This window comes from Ictidomys tridecemlineatus, chromosome 8 (assembly GCF_052094955.1).
Source record: "Ictidomys tridecemlineatus isolate mIctTri1 chromosome 8, mIctTri1.hap1, whole genome shotgun sequence".
NCBI lineage: Eukaryota > Metazoa > Chordata > Mammalia > Rodentia > Sciuridae > Ictidomys > Ictidomys tridecemlineatus.
In genome coordinates, this window is record NC_135484.1 from 12,372,045 (window position 1) to 12,393,222 (window position 21,178).

General features: G+C 38.5%; 1 protein-coding gene across 2 annotated transcripts in view; it reads right to left on the reverse strand.

Moving 5' to 3' along the window:
- Positions 1-21,178, reverse strand: part of Oprm1 (opioid receptor mu 1) — a 71,243-nt gene that overhangs the window by 21,374 nt on the left and 28,691 nt on the right. For both annotated transcript variants that reach the window (XR_005733036.2, XM_005321386.4), the window contains exons 2-3: positions 8,773-9,125; positions 7,476-7,996 (exon numbers count right to left, since the gene is read on the reverse strand). Coding sequence is in view for 1 of the 2 variants with exons in the window: in XM_005321386.4 (XP_005321443.1) it covers positions 7,476-7,996; positions 8,773-9,125 (874 nt within the window). In the remaining variant the exon portion in view is untranslated. The remainder of the gene's footprint in view (positions 1-7,475; positions 7,997-8,772; positions 9,126-21,178) is intronic.

Below are 21,178 nucleotides of genomic sequence, written 5' to 3' on the forward strand. Positions count from 1 at the left end.
TGAAACACCGACTCGTCCATTTCCAAAGAGTAGCTCAAATAAAGTTTTTTTTTTTAAATGTTGATCCTTTGAATCTGAATAAGTCTATATTTAGTTATATTGATGGATTTTTTTTATCATAAAGCTGTCTTAGCTGATGTGATAGAGAAACAGGAAGAACAGCAAGAGTAAGATATTCTTGCTTAGTTGTAAATTGTAAGATGGGTTCAGTAGGTGATTTTATTGTCAAATATATGGTAGTCACGACCCACTCTATATCCACTATTTAATACATTTTCTTGTTGTCAAAAGTTTAAAAACTATTTCAAGTTTTCTTGGCTGAAGTATTCTTATTTCATAAAGTCATCTTCCTTAGACTTTGCTTTTCTCACACGTCTTAGAGGTACCCATTTCATCACAATAAGAAATCATCTGTTTCTTCTCTTTAAAGGACTTGGGCATATCACTGGGAACCCTGGATTACACAAGTAATCTCATAAACATGTCTGCTTATTAAATTTTAAGACGTGATAATATTTAAAAGTAGAAACAATCCAGCTAAGACTTAATAGATTATTTTATATTTCTACTATTCCTGAGACTTTTGCTTTCTGTCTGGAAAACATAGCAGGGAGAAGTAGCTGGTTTCAGACACAAAATACTGGCAGGTTAGCTCTTTCCCTTTCTCCCTCTCTCTTTCTTTTTCTTTCATTCTTCCTTCCTCCCATCTTTTACTCATATAAATGACCCAGATTGTTCCTCTACATATTTATTCTTGGACTGAAAGGAACATTATTTCAAAATGTAATGAAACTTTCAGCTTCTATTTATTTGAGATTTAATGATTTTATGAAGCCAATTTATCTGGCTTATTATTTATTTGCCTGTGTACCTAGTACGTTCAGGAGCTGTAGAAAGAAAAAAATGGGTCCATTTTCTTGATTTATAAACAGTAAAGCAATAAGCACCACATTAACTTCATACTTATCTACCATCCAGGTAAGGTTAATGCTCATGGATACTCACTCCCTGAGCCCACATCACGGGCAATGGGGGGACCGACTCATGTGGGAGACAACATGAGACCTATGACTTCCATATATCATGAAAATAATTCATGTTTTGAAAAAGTACTGTTTAAATTATTTAGTACTTGAAGTGAATCCTGTTTCTAGCCTCTCTCACCCCACATACACACATTATATAGATACATATACATGCATACACACACGTACGCACATGTATGTATTGGACAACCATATAGCTTTTATATTTCTTTCATTGTGAAAAGTTTCCATTCACTCCAACCCCATGAACTCTACTGTAAAGAAAATATGTGAGTTTGCTAGGAGAGAAGGCTGACCAAATGTGTGGCTCCAGGTTCTTGATTTTCAGGTAAACAATTTGAAAGGGAAATGATCAGGTAGACATATTTCATTCAGCAAATCTGTAGTTCTCACAGTGTTTTTCACATAACAATTTCTTCACTTTTTAAAGTCAAATCGTGTCAACTTACAATTATTTATTTCAGCCCACCAAAAGATTGGTTGTCAGAATGACAATCAAGAGTCAGGTGGGTTTGTGATAGTCACACTCTTTCAAATGGTCATTGAGTTCAATGTGAGGGAAAAATGCAAATATTAAAAAGTACTAGGAAGCCGCATTTCAAGTTTTTGAAAGTTTAGAAGTAAAAAAAAAAAAAATGTGGTGTCATAGAAAGTTACTACCTTTCATAGCTTCCCAAACTATGTGAGACAGCAAATAAAAATTGAGGTGTTTCAAAATATTAAATCTCAATAAATGAGAATGTTTTCATCATAGATGGCTATGTTTAGTCAAATAAGAAGATATATTATTTTTAATTACTTTTTCAAAGAAAAATAGGCTGTTGTATTTTATGTTACTTAACATTAATTGGAACAGTGAGCACAAGAAAATTCTGTACCAATTTTACTAGTTAACTCAGTCTTTAAAATTGAATCTCCCTAAAAGATCAGTGATCACCCAGAGTGAAAACCAGACCAGGGGACAGTAGAGCATATTGAGTAAGAGCCTGGTTTATAAAACCCAATTTAATCCTCAGCCACTATTTTTTAACTATGGCCTTGGGCAATGGCTTCCTTAAACACTGCTTTCCCTGACTGTAGGGACTTTAATCCATCCCTCATGTGATTGAGTAAGTATAGCTTCAGCTACAAACTGATCAGTAGATGCTACTAGTAATATTCTTAGTGCCAAATATTTTTTGAGAACAGGCATATTCTATTTTAACAATATTTTATTCACTCAGATTATAGCTAATTAGTAGAAAACACTAAGTTCTTATGTTATTTATGAGATATTATTTATTTCAAACTTAAATATACTGTAATTCCAATTGCTTAAAGGCACATGTGTATGTGCACACTCATAACATGTGTGCGCGCGCACACACACACACACACACACACACACAAAGCGCAGATGACTGGAACCAATTTCCTTTTAAACCAATAAATTGACAGAATAGCCATTTGGAGTTCATTCACAAAATAGGCATTAATGTGGTCCAGTGCTGTAATTTTGAAAGCTATTCTCATTTGGGGCTTTTGTCACAGAAAAAAATGTCATTAAAATAATTTCCTTCCCAAATTAGCTCTCCACAGATGCCTTGTAAAAAACCAATATCCAGCTTTTGTGAGTGATGTGGTTGATTTTAAAAGTCAGACTTCTGCTTTTAGTTTAGCTGGGAATAATATAGTTTTATATTTAATTCAAACACAAAGCTTCTGCTAATTTCCTGACCTGCTACTTGCATTGAAATGTCCAAAAAAGTGCATTAAAGATGGTAACGAGAGGGTTTAGGAATGGACTTGCCATATCTATGAAGAGGAATGAGCAGGGTACAGAGTGTTAAGTTGATTGCTGTTATACACTTTGTCCTATAAGGCTCCATGACAGAAACATTAGAAAGTTAAGACTTTTTCAGGAATGATTACATTGTTTTGCAAAACTCATAATGCATTTGGTGAAGAATTTATCCCAATCAACCTGACGGGAAATAATTATCCAGGTCAGAAAATAGTAAATTTAGTAGTGCTTGAAGATAAAGTAACAGTTAAATCAGAATTTTCGATTTTGTGTTTTATTCAAAATGCAGATTCTTGGCTTCTGTCCTCACACAATGAGCTACAATTTCTTAAAGATAATCTTAAGAATTTACGTTTCCTGGAGTCCATAGTAAGGTTTGAGAATCTCCGGCTGCAATCATACAATGCTAATTAAAAATGGCAGAGCGCAGGCAAGTGGAGGAAGGCTGTGGGATGATGTTTGTCTGGACTTTGCCTCTTAGAGGTTGTTTGATCTATACAATTGTTTAACCTCCATGAGCAAGTTTACACATGTTTACACATTCTGATTTTTATAGTAAGCAGTTGTGATGGTGCTCATGAAAGTACTTTTTAATTTGTACACTGTCATAAGTATATATGAGAACATTATACTAAGGTTATAGTTTCACTAACTGCTTGAGTAATAATTCAACAGATGCAATAGAGTGGTTCTTTTCCTATGTAATGTTAAATATTTTTAAAGATCATCTCAATGCTGAGATAGGAAATGCACTGTAAGTATGACTGGGCTGGAAACCAATCGGGAAGGCTGGTGAACAGTGATCAGGGTTTCAGGTCTGGGTTGTGCCTGGATTTATCAGAGTAGTGGGGGAAGTGTTTTGAAGCACACTGGAGTTCAGTAGTCAACAGCAGGCTGGTGTGCTGTGTGGGCAGAGAATTCAGTTGCACTGAGAGCAGATGGAAAATGAGCGTCTATGCCTGAATGTACCTAATAAAGATCAAGAAGCCATAAAGACAACAAGTTGAACATGAATCAGGCAGGCTTCAGCGGGAGCAGAAGCTGAGCCCCGGAATGAACAAACACCACACGAGACCATGTCTTTCTGTCCCCTGAACATTCAACCTGGAAAAGACCTCTTTAGGGCACCAAATCAGCTCTTGGTCTCATCAAAACCACTTGTTAAAAATAAATTTAGAGGAGAAGCATACATATACCCAAGTTTTAGAAAAGTATAACTTTTGATCAGAATACCAATGGCTGGGCAGGAGAAAATAAAGAAGCCTACCTTGAATATTTTCCTATTCGAACAGAGTGAGCCGGAAACTATGCCAGAATCTGAAGCCATTGTCGCATTGTCAGTAGTCTGCACCAGAAAGAGGTCATTCCCATGTGCTCAGCGTGCAAGACACCATGAGCTCACCCATCACTCATTCATTCAACAGATCTTTCTGGAGCACCTTTTAATATGCCAGACACCATGCTAGGTCGATTCTGGAGCCCCAAGAAGGAGCTTGACAGATGAATCCCTGTGTTACCAGCTCCTGCATCATATGTCTGCTGTGGATTGTTAGCAAAAGTGGCCACAAGTAGCCACCCCTCCCCATCCACAGCTCTTTGTGGGGTCCCTGCGGCTCCTATCAGCCCCCACCATTGAATCTAGGTTGAGGTGCTGACTTTACCTCACCTATAAAGAGCATAGAAATGGCTTTTGCCACTTCTGACCCTGGGCCTCAGGAAGCTTTGTTCTCTTTTCTCTCTCTGAGTCCCTGGCCACTGTGAGAACAAGACTGGGCTAATGAGGACAAGAATCCTTCTGGAGCCGGTCATTCCTTCTGATGGGCCGACAGCCCACTGGTGGCTGACACTGAAGTGAGCTAGGACAAGACTAGAAAGGCAGTCTAGGCAAGTCTGGCCCAAGTGACTCATGTGTCACAACTGTAATGGATACAAGGGGGTGCTTCAAGGTTGGAATGATTTGTTAGGCAGCATAAACTTACAGAGATGCCTTTACCTACATAAATCTGACTCCAAGTTTATTTGGGGCATAGCATTTTCTCATATGTCTTATCAAATTACCTTGATAACTGCCACATCGCCACTTCACTTTGCGCTGAACGGACGTGGCCACAGTATATAGTTGTCAGAAAACAGACACCCTGGGAAGGTTTGATATTGGACCTCTGATCTGCAGAATATGAAGTCGACTAGCGTGTTTGAAACATGACATATATAGCATAATGTATTTCTTGGAGAAAATACAAACACAAAACGTAAACCTGTATAACCACGGCAAACTTGTAACATGCAACTGAAAAGTTAACGCAAATCCAACAAGCTTTGTTTCCTTGCATGACAGCTCATGATGCCAAACAAACAGACAAAAAGATCCACAACAAAGACCAAACACCTGTTTATCAGATTCTGAGTGGGTACAACAAATCAAATAAATCCTAGAGGCAAGACTGTGAAGTCTCTGATTTCTCCTTCAAATCTAATTATGTCAATGTAGCCCTGAAACCATCACTATGGCCTTACATACGGTTCTAGTTGTCTGCGTGTAACTGCCTTCGTTCGAATGGTGACATATCAGTCGAGATGAGTGAAAGGGATCTTTGATTTATCTTGATTTTTGAATATGTCAGGGTGTCTTCCTCTTTTCCTGGCAGCCTCTCCTCTCTTTCCAGATCTCCCAGCTGGGCATTTGGGAAATGGCCAATTCCGGGCCTAATGTGTTTCTGCTGTTATCTGATAATGACACTGCTTCCCAGAGGCAGCAGTGAAGAGAAGTTTTAATTGGGTGTATTTTTAAAGCAAACCTTTTAGTTACTTAAACAGAACTTCTCCAGTTAGTTGCAGTCTGGCTGTGCCAGAACCACACCGATGAGAAAAGCTGAATTTGGAAGGAAGTCAAGGGGAGCGTCAGGCTGGGAACAGTTTCCATGTGAACAAGGCCCAGCAGAGGCCTGGGGTGTTTTACCAAGCAGCTGGGCCCTAAAGGGTTTGAAAGAGGGGGTAGGTGTAGGCACTAAGGGAGAAAGAGCCAGCACTTTCTAGTTGACATCCTTTGCCCCAACAAAATATAGTACTCTAAAGCAAATCATCTTAACCCTAGCTTAGGATTAATTGTTTTATATGTTATCCCCGTATCAGAGACCCCAAATCCTTCCAAGAGACTCATAAGATTTTGAGAACCACTGAAAAGGGGAATGGCTTAGAAAAAGGAGCAGGTTTAGAGGTCTTGATGTGGAAAAATGAGAGAAGAGAAGCAGAGTAGAAAACCATTTCTTTCTGGCTTTTATTTCTGAGATGGAATTAGAAGTGAGACATGATAAGTTAATAATTTCCTTCTGGCTGGAGGTGGTTCTGCACCGCTGTGGCATGCTCTCCAGGGTGCCAGTTCTTGGGTTCATTTTAGCATCTTTCCTATCAGGGCATGAGGATTAATGTCCCTTGAGCAGACCTAGCTGGGCCACATTACATAAGTCCTGGGGTCCATTAGGAGGGTGAGCCTGGGCTGGCCTGAGTGGCAAAAATGGGGATCCAAGGAGAGTCGTGAGGAGACAGTGAGAGGGAGAGCTGAGCCCAGGGCTGCCAAGGCCTCCCTCTGGCTCCTCCTAGACCTTGCTTCCTCTTCATTTTTATGGAACTACTGTCCCCACAAGCCCTGCCCCTTCCATCTAGGAACTTTATCCAAAGCTCTGACCCAGACATTTACTTGACCGGCAGTTTGAATTTGGGTTCTGGGTTACAAAGTTATACCTGCTGTGAGTTTCAGATTCGGGGGTGATTTGGATGGGATTTTTGAAACATTTATTTATTTAAATGAATTTATGAGTATTTTAGTCATGTGTTTGATCAACTTTATAGGTCAGAGGTCAAATTTTGCAAAGCAGTGACTTAACAAGGGGACACTGTCTTGGAGACAACTTTTTCTCTTTCCTTGTTACTGATTCCAATACTGTGTGCAAATTTTGAATCTTCTGTGCCAACCCCATCTTGTCGTCTCCTGGGCCTAAGAATATATCTCTAAAATACAGTCACTCTTTCAAATGTTAATTCCTGACTGGTTTGACTAGTGTTACACAATTAACTTAATTCTAACAATTAGGTAATATGTTTTGTATTTTTTTCTAGAGTTCAGATATTAACATCTATTAACAAGAGTGGGAGTTGGCCATTTTTTTCCTCTTTTGTTGTGACACTGCTTTTTCTGGAATATTTTGTGTCCCTGGCCGTGTTGGACAAGGCTTTTCACCCGCAGAACCCAGCAGGACTAGTTTTTGAGAAGCAACAGGGATACTGGAAGGATCTTTGAAATACAGAATATTTCTGGGGAAAATGAGACAGATTTCTAGATCAGGATCACTTCCACAATATGGAAAGGTCATTAATTTTGCATAGAAGCAAAGGCCAGGAAGATGGTGATTTTTAGCAGTTTATGGGTTTCTGGTTGGCATACCTCTTAGCCTAAATGAGCATATACAAACACACAGAGCACATCCTACCACAAAGCTCCTCTCTGCACCATGATCCCATTGTGTTCCCTCCTCCCTCCATTCTCCCCCTGGTTACTGATGTCCTAAGGTACCGCAATCTTGGACCAGTACCAAGAGCTATAAGGTTTACATCACCCCAAGAGGTATACCCAGCTAGAAAGCGCGTACCTGATGGTTGGTCCTGTCCACCGTATTGGCTGTGGAGGGGTGGTCTCTAGTGTTCTGACGGATTCGAGTGGAGTTTTGTTGCTCGATGGTGGAAGAGGTTGGGATACAGAATTCTCTGAAGCATCGTTTGAAGTTTTCATCCAGAAATGCATAAAGGACTGGGTTCAGGCAGCTGTTTGTGTAACCCAGAGCAATGCAGAAGTGCCAGGAGACCGTCTGGAACGTGGTTTCTGGGATGGTGATCAAGGCCTTGACGATGACGTAAATGTGGATGGGCGTCCAGCAGACGATGAACACCGCCACCACCACCAGCACCATCCTGGTGATGCGCCGCAGGTTCCGGTCCTTTTCTTTGGAGCCCGAGAGCATGCGGACACTCTTGAGGCGCAAGATCATCAGCCCGTAGCACACGGTGATGATGAGCACGGGCATGATGAAGGCAAAGATGAAAACACAGATCTTCAGCAGGTTCTCCCAGTACCAGGTCGGGTGAGAGAACGTCAGGGTGCAGTCTATGGAACCTGGAAGAAAAGCGGTTTAAGAAAAATTCAGCGCAATATCGAGGTCTGTCATCACATTTAATACTGCCATTCTGCGCATGCGTTTGCAGCCTTGATCAGGGCCGGGCTGAAGCAGAACCGGGTTGAGGCTATCACTAAGCAAGCCACCAAGGACAGATTGAAAGAAATGTGGAAGCAACTCAACTCTGCTGATTTTCAGGGAAAGTTAATTTGGGGGGGGGTTTCTTTCTGAAAATTTCCCATTTTGTGGTCTACTTTGGGCATATTATGCATTCATTAAGTGAGTGATTATGGACCTTTCACCAGGAACTAGACACTCGGTGGGATTTGCATTGATGTAAAAAATATGAGCATTGTCCCAAGTTTCTAGGAGGTTCCAGCAAATGGATATTTTCATTCTACTTTGAGGAAGATAGGTCAGTATTTTTCTGTTTGGTCTAAAAAGACAAATTTGTCATGTAGGCAACTGCCTGGAATTCTAAAACAAGCCTCAGAGAAATACTTTTGGGAGAGCTAGTTTCATATTTACTTCCCACTTTGATAAAGTAAGCCCAGAGAAATCAGAAACAAATAGATTATATATTCTCTTTAAGATGTTTAGTAGGCTTAAAATTACAGGGGGGCTTCCCTCCTCAAAGGAATTTTGTTAGAAAGAATAGTTAAAATAATAATTGGAGGAAGACATTGGGCCACTCCATCCATTCTACTTGGCCCATGGCACTGCCAACATATCAAACTATTAGCCCTCCACCCTTCAGGCCTGCGACTCCACTTACCCTGCCTGTATTTTGTTGTTGCCATGAACATCACAGGCAGACCAATGGCAGAAGAGAGAATCCAGTTGCAGATGTTGACAATTTTGGCATTTCGGGGAGTACGGAAATCCAGGGCCTTGACTGGGTGGCAGACTGCGATGTAGCGATCCACACTCATGGTGCAGAGGGTGAATATGCTGGTGAACATGTTGTAGTAATCGATGGAGATCACAATCTTGCAAAGGATGGTGCCAAACGGCCACGTTCCCATTAGGTAATTGACACTCTGGAAGGGCAGGGTGCTGGTCGCCAGGGCATCTGCTAGAGCAAGGTTGAAAATGTAGATATTGGTGGCAGTCTTCATTTTGGTGTATCTGGGAGATGAAAGGAAAGCAGTGACAATCAGTGTAGATGCCAGCCTGAAAGTCAGGTGAGAGTCCAGCAAGAAGATTGCATGGATTAGTGGAGAACATTTGAGATTACAGATGCAACACTTTAGGTACTAGCTTGACTACTTACTTGTGCCTTTGGGCTAAATACAAAATTTCTCTATCAGTTTTCTTATCTGCAAAGTGGTTATAATAATAACAAACATGCTGATTTCATTGGCAGGGTTTCTTTCTTTGTTTGTTTGTTTTTTTAAATGTGGTGGTCCCTGTCGTAGGTGTAATTGACACAGAGCTCTCTTTCAAGTGGTAGAGGCAGAGACTGAACAATAATTCTAAATATTTAACAGAACATTTTGCATACATATAGTTAAAATTATTGAACACTGCGCTAGTACGAGAGTATTGTGTATTCACATACGTACGCAGCAAAGTGCACATACACACGCACAGACCATCATGGGGAATGGAAATGAGCATCCCTCAGAGCACAGGCTGAGGAAGAGTAGAAGGGAAGACATCCTGGATGTGCACATGCCTGGGATTAATCTGAAGTGTTGGTGGGAGGAAGCCATCTTAGGAAGAGAGAAAATAGTAAGAACCCTAACAAAGAGGTGGAGTTGAAATGGCATGATGTGTGTGCTGGGCACTGCAGGAGGGTGAACTTTCACCAGGAAGAGGAATATTTCAGCAGGAATATGGAGGTCTGGATGTGCACAGATGTGTGTGCCATGGTAAAAGATTATGCTTCATCCAGCTGATGATAGGGAACCCAAATTTGTTTTGTTTTTATTTTTTTAATAGTTGTATTGAATTGTAATTGATATATGATTAGTGACACATAAACAAAGTATAAAATTTGATAGGTTTTGACATATGTACACACCTGTAAAACCACCATAATCAAAATCAGGTATCGGAAAACTACATGTTGTAGATCCAATTGGGCCATTGCCTCTTTTCGTAAATAGCTTATTGAAATTCATTCACACCTATTTCTGTATACTATTTTACTTATAGTTGGTTTGATGCTACAATGGCAGATGAGTGATTGTAACACAGATCATGGGAACTGCAAAGTATAAAATATTTAGTATCTTGTCCTTTAAAGAAAATGATGCCATCCTCTAATCCAGTTATTTAGCATATCAACCCCCAAAAGTTTCCCCTGAAACTCTTTTTTTAAACATCAAATTGTTTACTTTATTTATTTATTTGTTTGTTTATATGTGCTGCTGAGAATCAAACCCAGTGCCATTTCTGTGCCAGGCAAGCACTCTACCACTGAGCCACAAACCAGCCCTCCTCTGCAACTCTTAAATCTTTTCCTCTTACCCCTACCGTTCTCAACCCTCACCACAGTTTCCAAACAAATTACTTATAGATACATTTGCATTTTATAGAATTTCTCACCAAATATTATTCAATATGTGTTCTTTTTTTTTTTAATCTTGCTTCCTTCACTTTGTGTAACTATTCTGAGGTCCAACCATGTTGTTACATGAACCAGGGGTTCACCTCTTTTAGTTCTAGGAAGCACTCCATTGAATGGCTGTACCACAACTTCTTTATCCATTCATCTACTAATGGGAATTGACTTGTGTATGGCTATTGGCTATTATATATCAACTGTTATGAACATTCATGTACAAATCTTAATATAGTCATATGCTTTTTTCCCCCACTTCTGGCAAAGTATCTGTAAGTATTATGTCTTCAAAGCCTGAAGAAAGTAGAACTACCAACTAGAAAGCTAAGCAGATACATTTGCAATAGAAAATTATGTAGAACGGTGGAGACATGTCTTGCAAATACTGAATATCTATTCTGTTTTACAGTCAACCTCTATTTACCCCGATTCAGTGACAGAACCTCCATTTTTCTCTGGAGGGAGCACTCTCCCATTCTCAGACCACGTGCTTTGTAACAGGTTCTATTACTAGTGCAGGTGGGAAGACATTGAGTGAATACAGCAACAGTGAGTGGTCGCGTCATGTCTCAGCTGAGCTTTTATGGTTTGAATGTGGTTTGCTGCCCAACGGTTCATGTATTGAAGCTTGGTGCCCAGTGCAGTGATGTTCAATGGCAGTGGGACTTTTTGAGAGATACAGTCTGTGAGAAGTAATTAAATAATTGAGGTTTTGTTTCAAAAAGAATAAAGATAGTTCTCTGGTTAGTTTTTGAGAGAGAGAGAGAGAGAGAGAGAGAGAGAGAGAGAGAGAGAGAGAGAGAGAGAGGGAGGGAGGTTGTTAAAAATGAGCATAACTGACTTTCCCTTTGGGTCATATAGCCATTTGCCATGATGTGATGCATTTAGAAGACACCACCACAGCTAACTCTATGCTATTTGGAATTTTAGTCTCCAAAATTGGGAACTAAATAAACTTTTTTTCCTTTATATTTTACCCATTTTTGTCACAGTCATGGCAAATGTACTAATAAAAAAATTAACAAGACTTTTCTGAAGGGGTTTCTAGAGAAAGAGTATGTGAGTTTTTCCCACAGGGCTCAAACCTGATAGGAGATATGGTGTGTAGTTGCTGGAAAAGCCTAACTGCAAATGGACCCAACCCAGAAGATAGAGAATTGAAAGAACAAAAGAGAATTCCATACTTGAAGCCAAGTCTTCCTTAGACTTTTTATTTGCACAATACACTGAATTCTTTTAAACTTTAGCTGGTGTTACTGTTTTTAAGTCATATGAGGTTAAAAATCTAACTCATTTAACCCAAGGTGGTAGACCCATTGGTTTAAGGTCTTTATTCTGTGTTCAAGGAAAGCATTTTGGTTTCAGTGAACCCCAGGAACTCAAATTATAATGGATTGCATGAACCTCCTATAGGGTAAGAGCTTGGAATTATTTCTTGAGCTCTAAGACTCAGATCTTGTGTCTATGCTGCAATACATGGATGGAAAGTTGCCTTTACCATCTGAGGGGCTTCTGATTTTCAGTTCGGGATTTTGTTTTGTTTTATTTTGTAAGTTACTTTAGAAATTTTACTTCCTTAAAGTATTTTAATGGGCAAAGGTAGGGAAAGCCATTTAACTTGATGATATAAATCAAAGTGATTTCAGTGAGGGCTATAAATAGGCAAATCTAAAAAGATAATTTAGACAAGATCATTCAAGACACACAAATAAGCAGAAACCAAAATTAAATCTGATTTTAAGCTTTTAAAGCAACTGAGATTTCTTGAAATTTAAGAAGTTTAAACATTTTTTATTTTGTTTATAAACAGATGGTTCTTCCCCAAAGCAAAAATAAATAAGTAAAATAAATCACTCTTGCTAGATTTACTACTGATTGTAGACCTGTCTGATCCAAAGGCACACTCAGCTGCATCATCAACCACAATTGACTTGTGTGCATCCTATTGAGAAGCCCTCACATTTCACATCTGATCTTCAATAGAATGTTTTATGTTAAATAATTGGGCTCTTTAGGGTCATTTTTTTTTATTCATCAGACTTTGAACCTTCTCTTTTGGCTTGTCTGAGCCTGAGGTCTTCAAAATGTATGCTTATTTCAATTTAATAAAAATAAATTCTTCTTCTGGAATGAGGTATTTATAAAACAAAATTAGGATAGGGCCCATGATGAAAGGAAAAGTGAGTGAGTGTGTATGTTGATCGGCTTAATTTAGACATTCTACAATGCAAATGTATTTCAAAATGTCATATTATATATATATTATATATATATATAATTTTGTATGTTAATTAAAAATAAAATAATACAAAGTGAATATCTATTGAAACTATTTCAGTGATCATTTTATAGGAACAATACTGTCTGATTTTTTCTCAAGTTATCCATAGAGCCTTGCTCTAAAGATGGTCAGCATACTGATCCCAATTACACATGCTTTGAGTCTTAGCAATATATTAAAGAAAGCTAAGCTGATTTCTAAATAGGTGAAAGAGAATTATACAAGACAGGAGGTTTAGGAATTCCAGTTGCCTTCAGCACACACCCAGAGGTTTTTTTTTTTTTTTTTTTTAAAGAGAGAGTGAGAGAAGAGAGAGAGAGTGAGAGAATTTTTAACATTTATTTTTCAGTTCTCGGCGGACACAACATCTTTGTTGGTATGTGGTGCTGAGGATCGAACCCGGGCTGCACGCATGCCAGGCGAGCGCGCTACCGCTTGAGCCACATCCCCAGCCCACCCAGAGGTTTTTATCTGCGATAGTCTAATTGGACAAGTGGAAACGACATTCAGCACACACAGGCTTCTTGTTCTGCTCTGCTCTGATGTGGTGGTGGGAATTTTGTCCCTGGGAAGTCAGATGCATGATGAAGACCCATTAGAAATTGTCCTAAGGGTATACACTTGGTGTCAGCAAGTGGGCATAGGATTTTGTGTTCATCTTACCCGAGTGGGACTGAGTAGAAACACTGGAGATTTCCATCCTCTGTGCCCACTCCTCCCCTCTTGGAAAGTATTGTGCTACTCCTAGAGCCTTCCTGGCATTGGCTGCTCCCACTAAACCACTTGAACTGGGCCTTCTAAGCAGTGGCCCAGGCTACTTTTTAGTCACTAAAATTTTTTATAATAGATATTTCTTTAAGTTTGTTTTAGATGATTACTTTTTTGTTCTATGAGCCCCAAATAATTACCAAATAATTCTTAAAAAAAACCAACCTTGGGTTCTTCTTAGGACCTTCAATGTTTGATCCAGTGATTGTACAGAGTACAGGTGCCATGTTGGAAAGAGGCTTCACGAAGCCTCTTTCATTGGAAGCTCACCAGTACACTTGGAGATGTCCATCCTTTTTATGTGTTTATCAGATCATTCCTATCTATCATTATATTCATTCTTCATACAATCTCTCAAAACTATTCCTACTTTCTAAAAATTCATTGATTTTGACCAATTTTTACCAAGTGAAATTCCACCGGATATACCAATGGACAGTTTAATTTTGTTTTGTTTTTGAGCTAATTTTCCTAATTTTGATGACTCTATCTCAGTTCAATAACAAAACTAACAAAGGGAGCCTAGAAGAGGGAGAATAGAATCCAGCTTGTTGGTTTTATACCAAATCACGCCCTTCATGTTCAACTACATTTTAGCCCACTAGGATATCCGAGACTGTCTCCTTGTGCTTTTTCTGCCCTTTCACATTTTTACCTAGTTGAGTGAAAAAGAATGATATTTCACTTACTAAGGGTTCAATGAGCCTGTTTTATACATTCTGCATTGTACTTGGACAGGCAAATTGCTGCCATGACTTTTATGTCCACTTACCTTCTCATAGAAAACCATATTTTTGATGCTGAAAGCCCTCTCTGGAGTATCTTTTTAATTCTCATGATTAGTTGGTGAAATCCATTTTAATAAAGTGCTTGTCCTACATTTTAGGGACATTCCTGAAGAATGTGCTCCAATGAGTACCTTTCTGATTTCTCCATATTATATCCCATGTATCTCTGTGTCTGTGTGCAGTGTGTGTGAGTGTGTGTGTGATGTATGTGTGTGTGTGTGTGTATGGGGGGACCCCAAAATATTAAATCCAAAGCAACTAATGATTATACTCTCATTTTCTATTAATACAGAAAGAGACCACATATTAGTTTGTTATTTTCTGTTGTGCTCTCACTAACTCAGTGAAGGAGGGAAGAGAGGATGTCGCAGTTTGCCATAAAATGTTCTGACAGATTTCATTTATATTTACTTCAAAGTGGTGTCACGTGTTCACTGAGCACAAATTGCTGACACCAGCAAAGGTCGACACCAGAGTAGTGGCTTCACACACCTGAGCCATGCAGAAGGAAAGTGGTTTTTGCTTGCCCGTTTGCCTCAAAGGAGAAGAAAGTTTCTAGTTTGCCTCAGAAGGGAAGAAAATAGAGCCTTCCAGAAAACGAGACACAGAGGAACCACCTTGCAGAGGTCAACTAGCTGTCCTCTGTGTGTCACCAGAGTGGATGGTCCATAGTCTTCTTAGTCGAGTGTTCCTCTCTTTATCTACATCCTTGTCAACTTTGTTTTCTCTCCCTATTTTCTCTACTTTCTTCCTTCCATGTCTATTTTTGACAAGTCATGAGAAAATTATCTTTCAGACAGAGCAGGGGAATGTTGTGCTTTTTTGGAGTAAAGATGAGCTTTATACCTGGAAAATGTACAATGAACAATTGATCACATTTTCATTTTTGACCTTGGTATTTGAAAAAATCAGCAAAATTTGATTCCTCTGAATAATTGTGAAGAACCTAATGGTGCACATTGCTGTCATACTAACTCTCCTGCTAATTTCACCACTCAATTCTCTTTTGGTTTCCTGTTTGCCTCTTTTCTTCAATTCCTTTATTTTACTGTATAACTTTTTTGATGCCCTTTTTCTGGAATTGGAAGTTGGGGGGAGGCTGGGGAGGGCACATGTCCACATGTCAATATACCACTCCTCTTGGACATAGGGAAGGAAGTTCAGGAAAAACTCTGCCCATTAGGCCCCAAGACCCCCAAAAAACTGTTCTTTGAAGAGCTCATCTCCTGTTTTATTTACATTCTGAAAATTTTACATCAGGACATGACTAGCACTTGCCTCATTAGAAATTGATATGAATAATCATGTTTTGTCACTTTGATTTCTGTATTCTGTGATATTTGTATATTATAGAAAAGGCATTACTATGTTATATTCTCTGATGGATACTAACAGTTGTAAGTGCATGAAATGTTCTTATCTGTGACTTTAGGCTTTTGTTTGTAAATATATAGATTATTACTTTTGGGTTTAAATGACTTTGAAAACAGCATCAGAGTATTCATTTCTGGAGTTAGAGCTTTGTGGTTCATGAATAACCATGCTTTGCTTTTATTCTAAAGACCTGTCTTTTAGAACTTAGATATAGCTTTCAAAATTAGAACTTCTAAGAGAAAAGGAAATGTATTTTAGGATATGAAAATTTTACACATAAGAAATAATCAAGTGTACATTATCAGCAACTTCAGATAATAGCATCTTCCTGAATATTTCTTTAATATTTCAGGAACAGTAAAGAATTTGCTGTTTTTAAAACATATGATAAAATAATGTCAGCAATATTGACAGAAGTTTTTTTTTTTTTGAAAAATACCAACACTGGTATCAGAAAATTTTTGTAGCAGCTTTTGGAAGCTCAAATGTATGCTGTAGATGATACATATTAGAAAGCATAGACTGTCCATAAAACTTTCCTTTCAACTTAATTCAACAAACACAAGGCTTCAGATATACTTTTGGTGATAACATGGTACCAACATCCTGTTTGGTGATGATCATAGTTTGGCACTGATGTCAGCAGTCCATATAAGTAGAACAAACAGCAGCATAAATAGAACATCAAAGCAAACAAAAACAAAGGGTACTTATCTGTTGGGCACAAAAACTAGCACAAGAATAGTATCAGCAAATAAATGCTGGTTGAATGGAACTGAGTAAAGAAAGGAATAAGATATTTTTTTCCAAAAAAATTTATTGTGGTAAAACTAAACAGGTATTTCTTAGGGTATCAGCAACTTCTGAAGTAAAAAGAAAAATGGACTATTTTTTTTTTTACCTTGATAAGCCATGGTTAAATTAAAAAAAAATGACACCAACTCCTCCGGTCACGGAAGTTCATAAAAAGATGAGAGGGAGGATCCAAATGACTGTCTAGACCTCTTGTCTAATCACTGTATTTTGGGGCAAAGGCCCTGAGGCCCAGAGAGCCACATGTATTCACAGCACCCCTCTGCCCCCACACAATTTCTCCAGACTCCATCTGAAACTGAAACACATCTTCTATAGTCTATTGTGAGCCATGCATATTTCTGAAAGTGCTTTGCCAATAATGTTGCAAATAGCTTATCCCAGAAGAACTCTGCCCACTGTGTAGCTAAGCCAAGGCCAGAGCGCCAAGCATTTTTATCTTCTTTTCAAAGATGGCTGTGATGAATGCATCCAGGACATCCTGAGACGTTTTCTCATTATAAATGTGGAAGGATGCTTAAGAGAAAATACAGCCTCAGCAATTCAGAGAGGCCCTCAACAACTTAGTCAGACCCTGTCTCTAAATAATGTTAAAAAATGTTCTGGGAATGTGGCTCAGTGGTTGAGCACTCCTGGGTTCAATCCCTGGCACTAAAAACAGAAAAAAGAACACTTAAGGAGAAAGTATGTAATGGAGAGAGGAGGGCCCAGGTGAAGTAACAAAGGAACAGCCAGAAAATTTAATAAGAAGCCCAGAGCTGGGATCAAGGAAGCCAAAGAGGAAAGAGTCTCATGAAGTCCAGCGTGGTCGAGTGTGCTGAATGTTACAGAGATATTGATAGGTCCTTGGGATATTGAGATATTGATAGAGATAGGTCCCTGGGCTTTAGCAAAATGCACACCATTAATGACCTTGACAAGTTCTATGGTGTGGTGGGTTGAATGATAAATCGATTTGAGTTAAAAATCAAATGGGGAGTGAGTACCTGGAATTGGATGCTCTAGAAAACGTTCAAGTATTTTGGCCTGAGGAAGTATAGAGATAACTGTGACTTCAAGAGACAAATCTGACGCATGAGTTGATATATACTAGAGATGTATGTATGCTATTGAATAATGATGTAATGGTGGAAAATTGATGAACCAGGAAAAACTGAGGATACTAGCATGAGTGTTGCCTTGAGAGACTGAAAAGAGATGGGATTCACGGCACAGGTGGTTTGCGTGGTTGGTCATTGTTGGTTATCAATGGCAACAAGGCTAAACGTATGGTCCAGAAAACCACTTCTTTGCCTATATATATATATTTTATTGAAAGCCCTCTCTTGACCTTATTGTCTGTTTTGTGATTCCCATTTCTGTTCATTTTTTTCCCCAGCAAAGCTTCTAAAAAGAATCCATACTCACTGTCTTGGATCCTATTGTGGAGACACACAAGAAACATTCATCAAATGAGTAAATGAAGACACTCCCTAGAGCATCAATGAAAGGAGGTGGTAAAGCAAGGAAGAGGGGTGTCGAAAAGGGAGGAGGACAGGAATATACATTGGTCAAAGAAGCATTTGTTGGGCAGTATTAAGGGTTCATCTGAGGTTTGTAGTTTACAAAACTTGAGGTTAGGATGGTGAAATGGCTGTTGGGAGGGGGGCATCAGAAGAGGGTCTGCAAAGCGGGTGGGGCTGGACTGAAGGAGGCCATTCTCAAGGGGGAATTTTGGAGTTACTGATGATGACAAGTTCTAGGGTGTGATATAGGAGGCTGATCCAAAATTTAACTAGAATAAAATATCATGAATGAGCCAATTCAAATATGACTTTTTTTCTTGAAATCTCTAGATAATTCCTGTGTCATTTCTCTGCACTGTTCTCCTAATATTGCTTCTGTGATCACTGCCACTACTGCTGCTTATTCTTTTTGTTCTTGTTCTTCTTTCTTCTCTTCTTCTTCCTACTTCTGCTTTTCTTTCTTCCATTAAATCTGCTTTGCATTTTTTGTTAGATGTTTATGATATCTCCTTAACACATGTAATTCTTGAAAAACAAGCATCATTTTTCTTTTTTAAATTCAACCTTAAAGTTTAATTTTAGTTAATTTATGATACAAGCTCCAAATAAAACTAAAGAACCATTTTAGCCCCAAGTCCAAAATCATGTGGATCTTTTCCTCCAAACACACGCACACATTCTTTGTGACTCTGGTTCGTTATTTTGCATTTGTAAATAATTGTAAACATATATAGGTACTTACAGAAAATATGCAGTGCTGCATGGTTAATATTCTGAACTCAAATATAGCTATACTTTATATATCATTTTTGAGTTTAACTTTTTAGTTAGCAATATCATCTTGTGGAATTTTCATTTTAATAATCACAGACTTGAGTTATGATTTTTTTCAAGGGCTGTGTAGTATGCCTCAGTTTATGTGATGCTTCTGCTGATTGCATTTACAATGTTCATTTTTTCAACGTTCCTAACTATGCTTGAATGGATGTTGTCTGTTCTCACATTCTGAGGGAAAGTCTTTCTCTGGGCTGTCCTTAGGAGACCACAGGGGATTCTCCTTTTCTGATAATAGAGGGCTACCTGAATCACCCGGTTCAGTGGTTGTATTCCTACCTGTGGTCCAGGCTTGTGACAGGTGGATTAGTGTATTTCACTCTGGGATTAGAATTGGGAAGCCTTTATCATGCACAACTAGGCCAAATACACCAGAAAGATATGTATCAATAGTAAAGTTGATATTTCTTGTCCATCTACTAGTTCATTTTGTCATCTCTTTTTCTTTTTCACTCATAGCCAAATGCATTTACTGCCTAAAATAATAATGCATTGCATTTATCACTTGTGTTTCTCAAAAAGGTAGAGATACCATAGATTAGTTTTTGTCGAGACATTTTTTCCCCCACATTTTCTACTGGTGCATTAGAGTCGTACACAATGATGGCATTCATTGTACTTATTCATGCACACACATGATATAACACTATAATTGGCCAGTATCTCTCTCCAGCATTTCCCCGCTGCCTCTCCAGCTCCTAACCCCTGGTTCCTTGCCTCTATTGATCTCCCTTTGATTTTCATGAGATCCTCACCTTTCTTTTACCTTTTCCTCTCTAGATTCCATATATGAGAGAAAAAATACAATACTTGACCTTCTGTATTGGCTTATTTCATTTAACATAATGGTCTCCAGTTCCATCCATTTTCCTGCAAATAACACAATTTCATTTTTCTTTATGGCTGAATTGAACATAATACTCCAGGGTGTATATATATATATATATATATATATATATATATATATATATATATATATATATACCACATTTTCTTTACCTGTTCATGCATTGATGAACACCTGGTTCCATAGTTTGGCTATTGGGAATTGTACTGTATAAAGATGGGTATGCAGGTATCACTATGGAATGCTGACTTTGCTTCTTTAGGATAAATATTGTGAAGTGGTATAGCTGGGTCATATAGTGGCTCTATCAGTTGAAGAATTTTCATTATGAGATATTTCCCAAATTATTCAAAGATGGTGTATTGTCATCTCTTCATTGGTTCAAACCTTGGCAGTGTAAACAGGCGTAACCTTCATGAGTGCCCTGTAAAATGCCACACCATCCAATAAGAATTTATTTTATCGTTTTTTATAAATTTATATATAAATATCATTGATACATTAATTTATGTTCCTTCAAAAATAATTTTTAAGGTATTTTGGACTTTGAGGGGCCAAGAGCAGAGTTTTCTTAAAAGTGAAAGATTGTATCGACTTTAAATAAGCATTTAGTTTTAATAGTGAACCAAGGCAAATCTTGTGTTATTAATGAACTTGAGAATATATTTCAACTTTTGTTTGCTTGCACTTGAAATCTTAGTGCTGTGCAGTGTATGTATCAATGGCAGTAATCTCATGTGCTTGGTCACATAGTCTATAAGCATCCTCTGCACTGCAGAACTCCATTCGGCCTGCCCTTTCCTACCTGCATCACTACCTGATTGCCATGATGTTCTCCTGACCCTGACACTTGCATTATTCTCTCTTGAATATGATATTCCTAATCATCACATAGTCCTAAAAGACTCTTCTCCTATAGGAAGAATCATACCTTCCCATCCCATGTCATTTTACCACTGCCGTGTGGATTCTTATTTTTATCCCTTCTCTATGCCAGAGGAGAATATGAGAAGACATATAATGGAAATGAGGTTGAGTAATAGAAAAAGAAAACTTAATTGCTGACAGTCAGTCTGTGTTGTTCCTTTCCATAGAATATACAGAGGATTCTCCACAGCTGTGATGTGACAAGTCAGAACAAGTCAACTTTATGAGCAGGCCTGCAACAGAGGCAATAAGCCACGACCATAAATACTAATTAGTCTTCTAATTAGACCTAGATAGGAAGTTGTTGATAACCATTCATCAAGTTACCCTTGTTTGGGACAGCGCCCCATCTAGATAGAACTATGCTTCCTTCAATTCTGTTCCAGATCATCAAACATATACTTAAATCCCTGTGGCTCTCTGTCTTCCTTTCTTCAACGAGCTCAGTAAACCTATTTTCCCCCTTGACTATGGA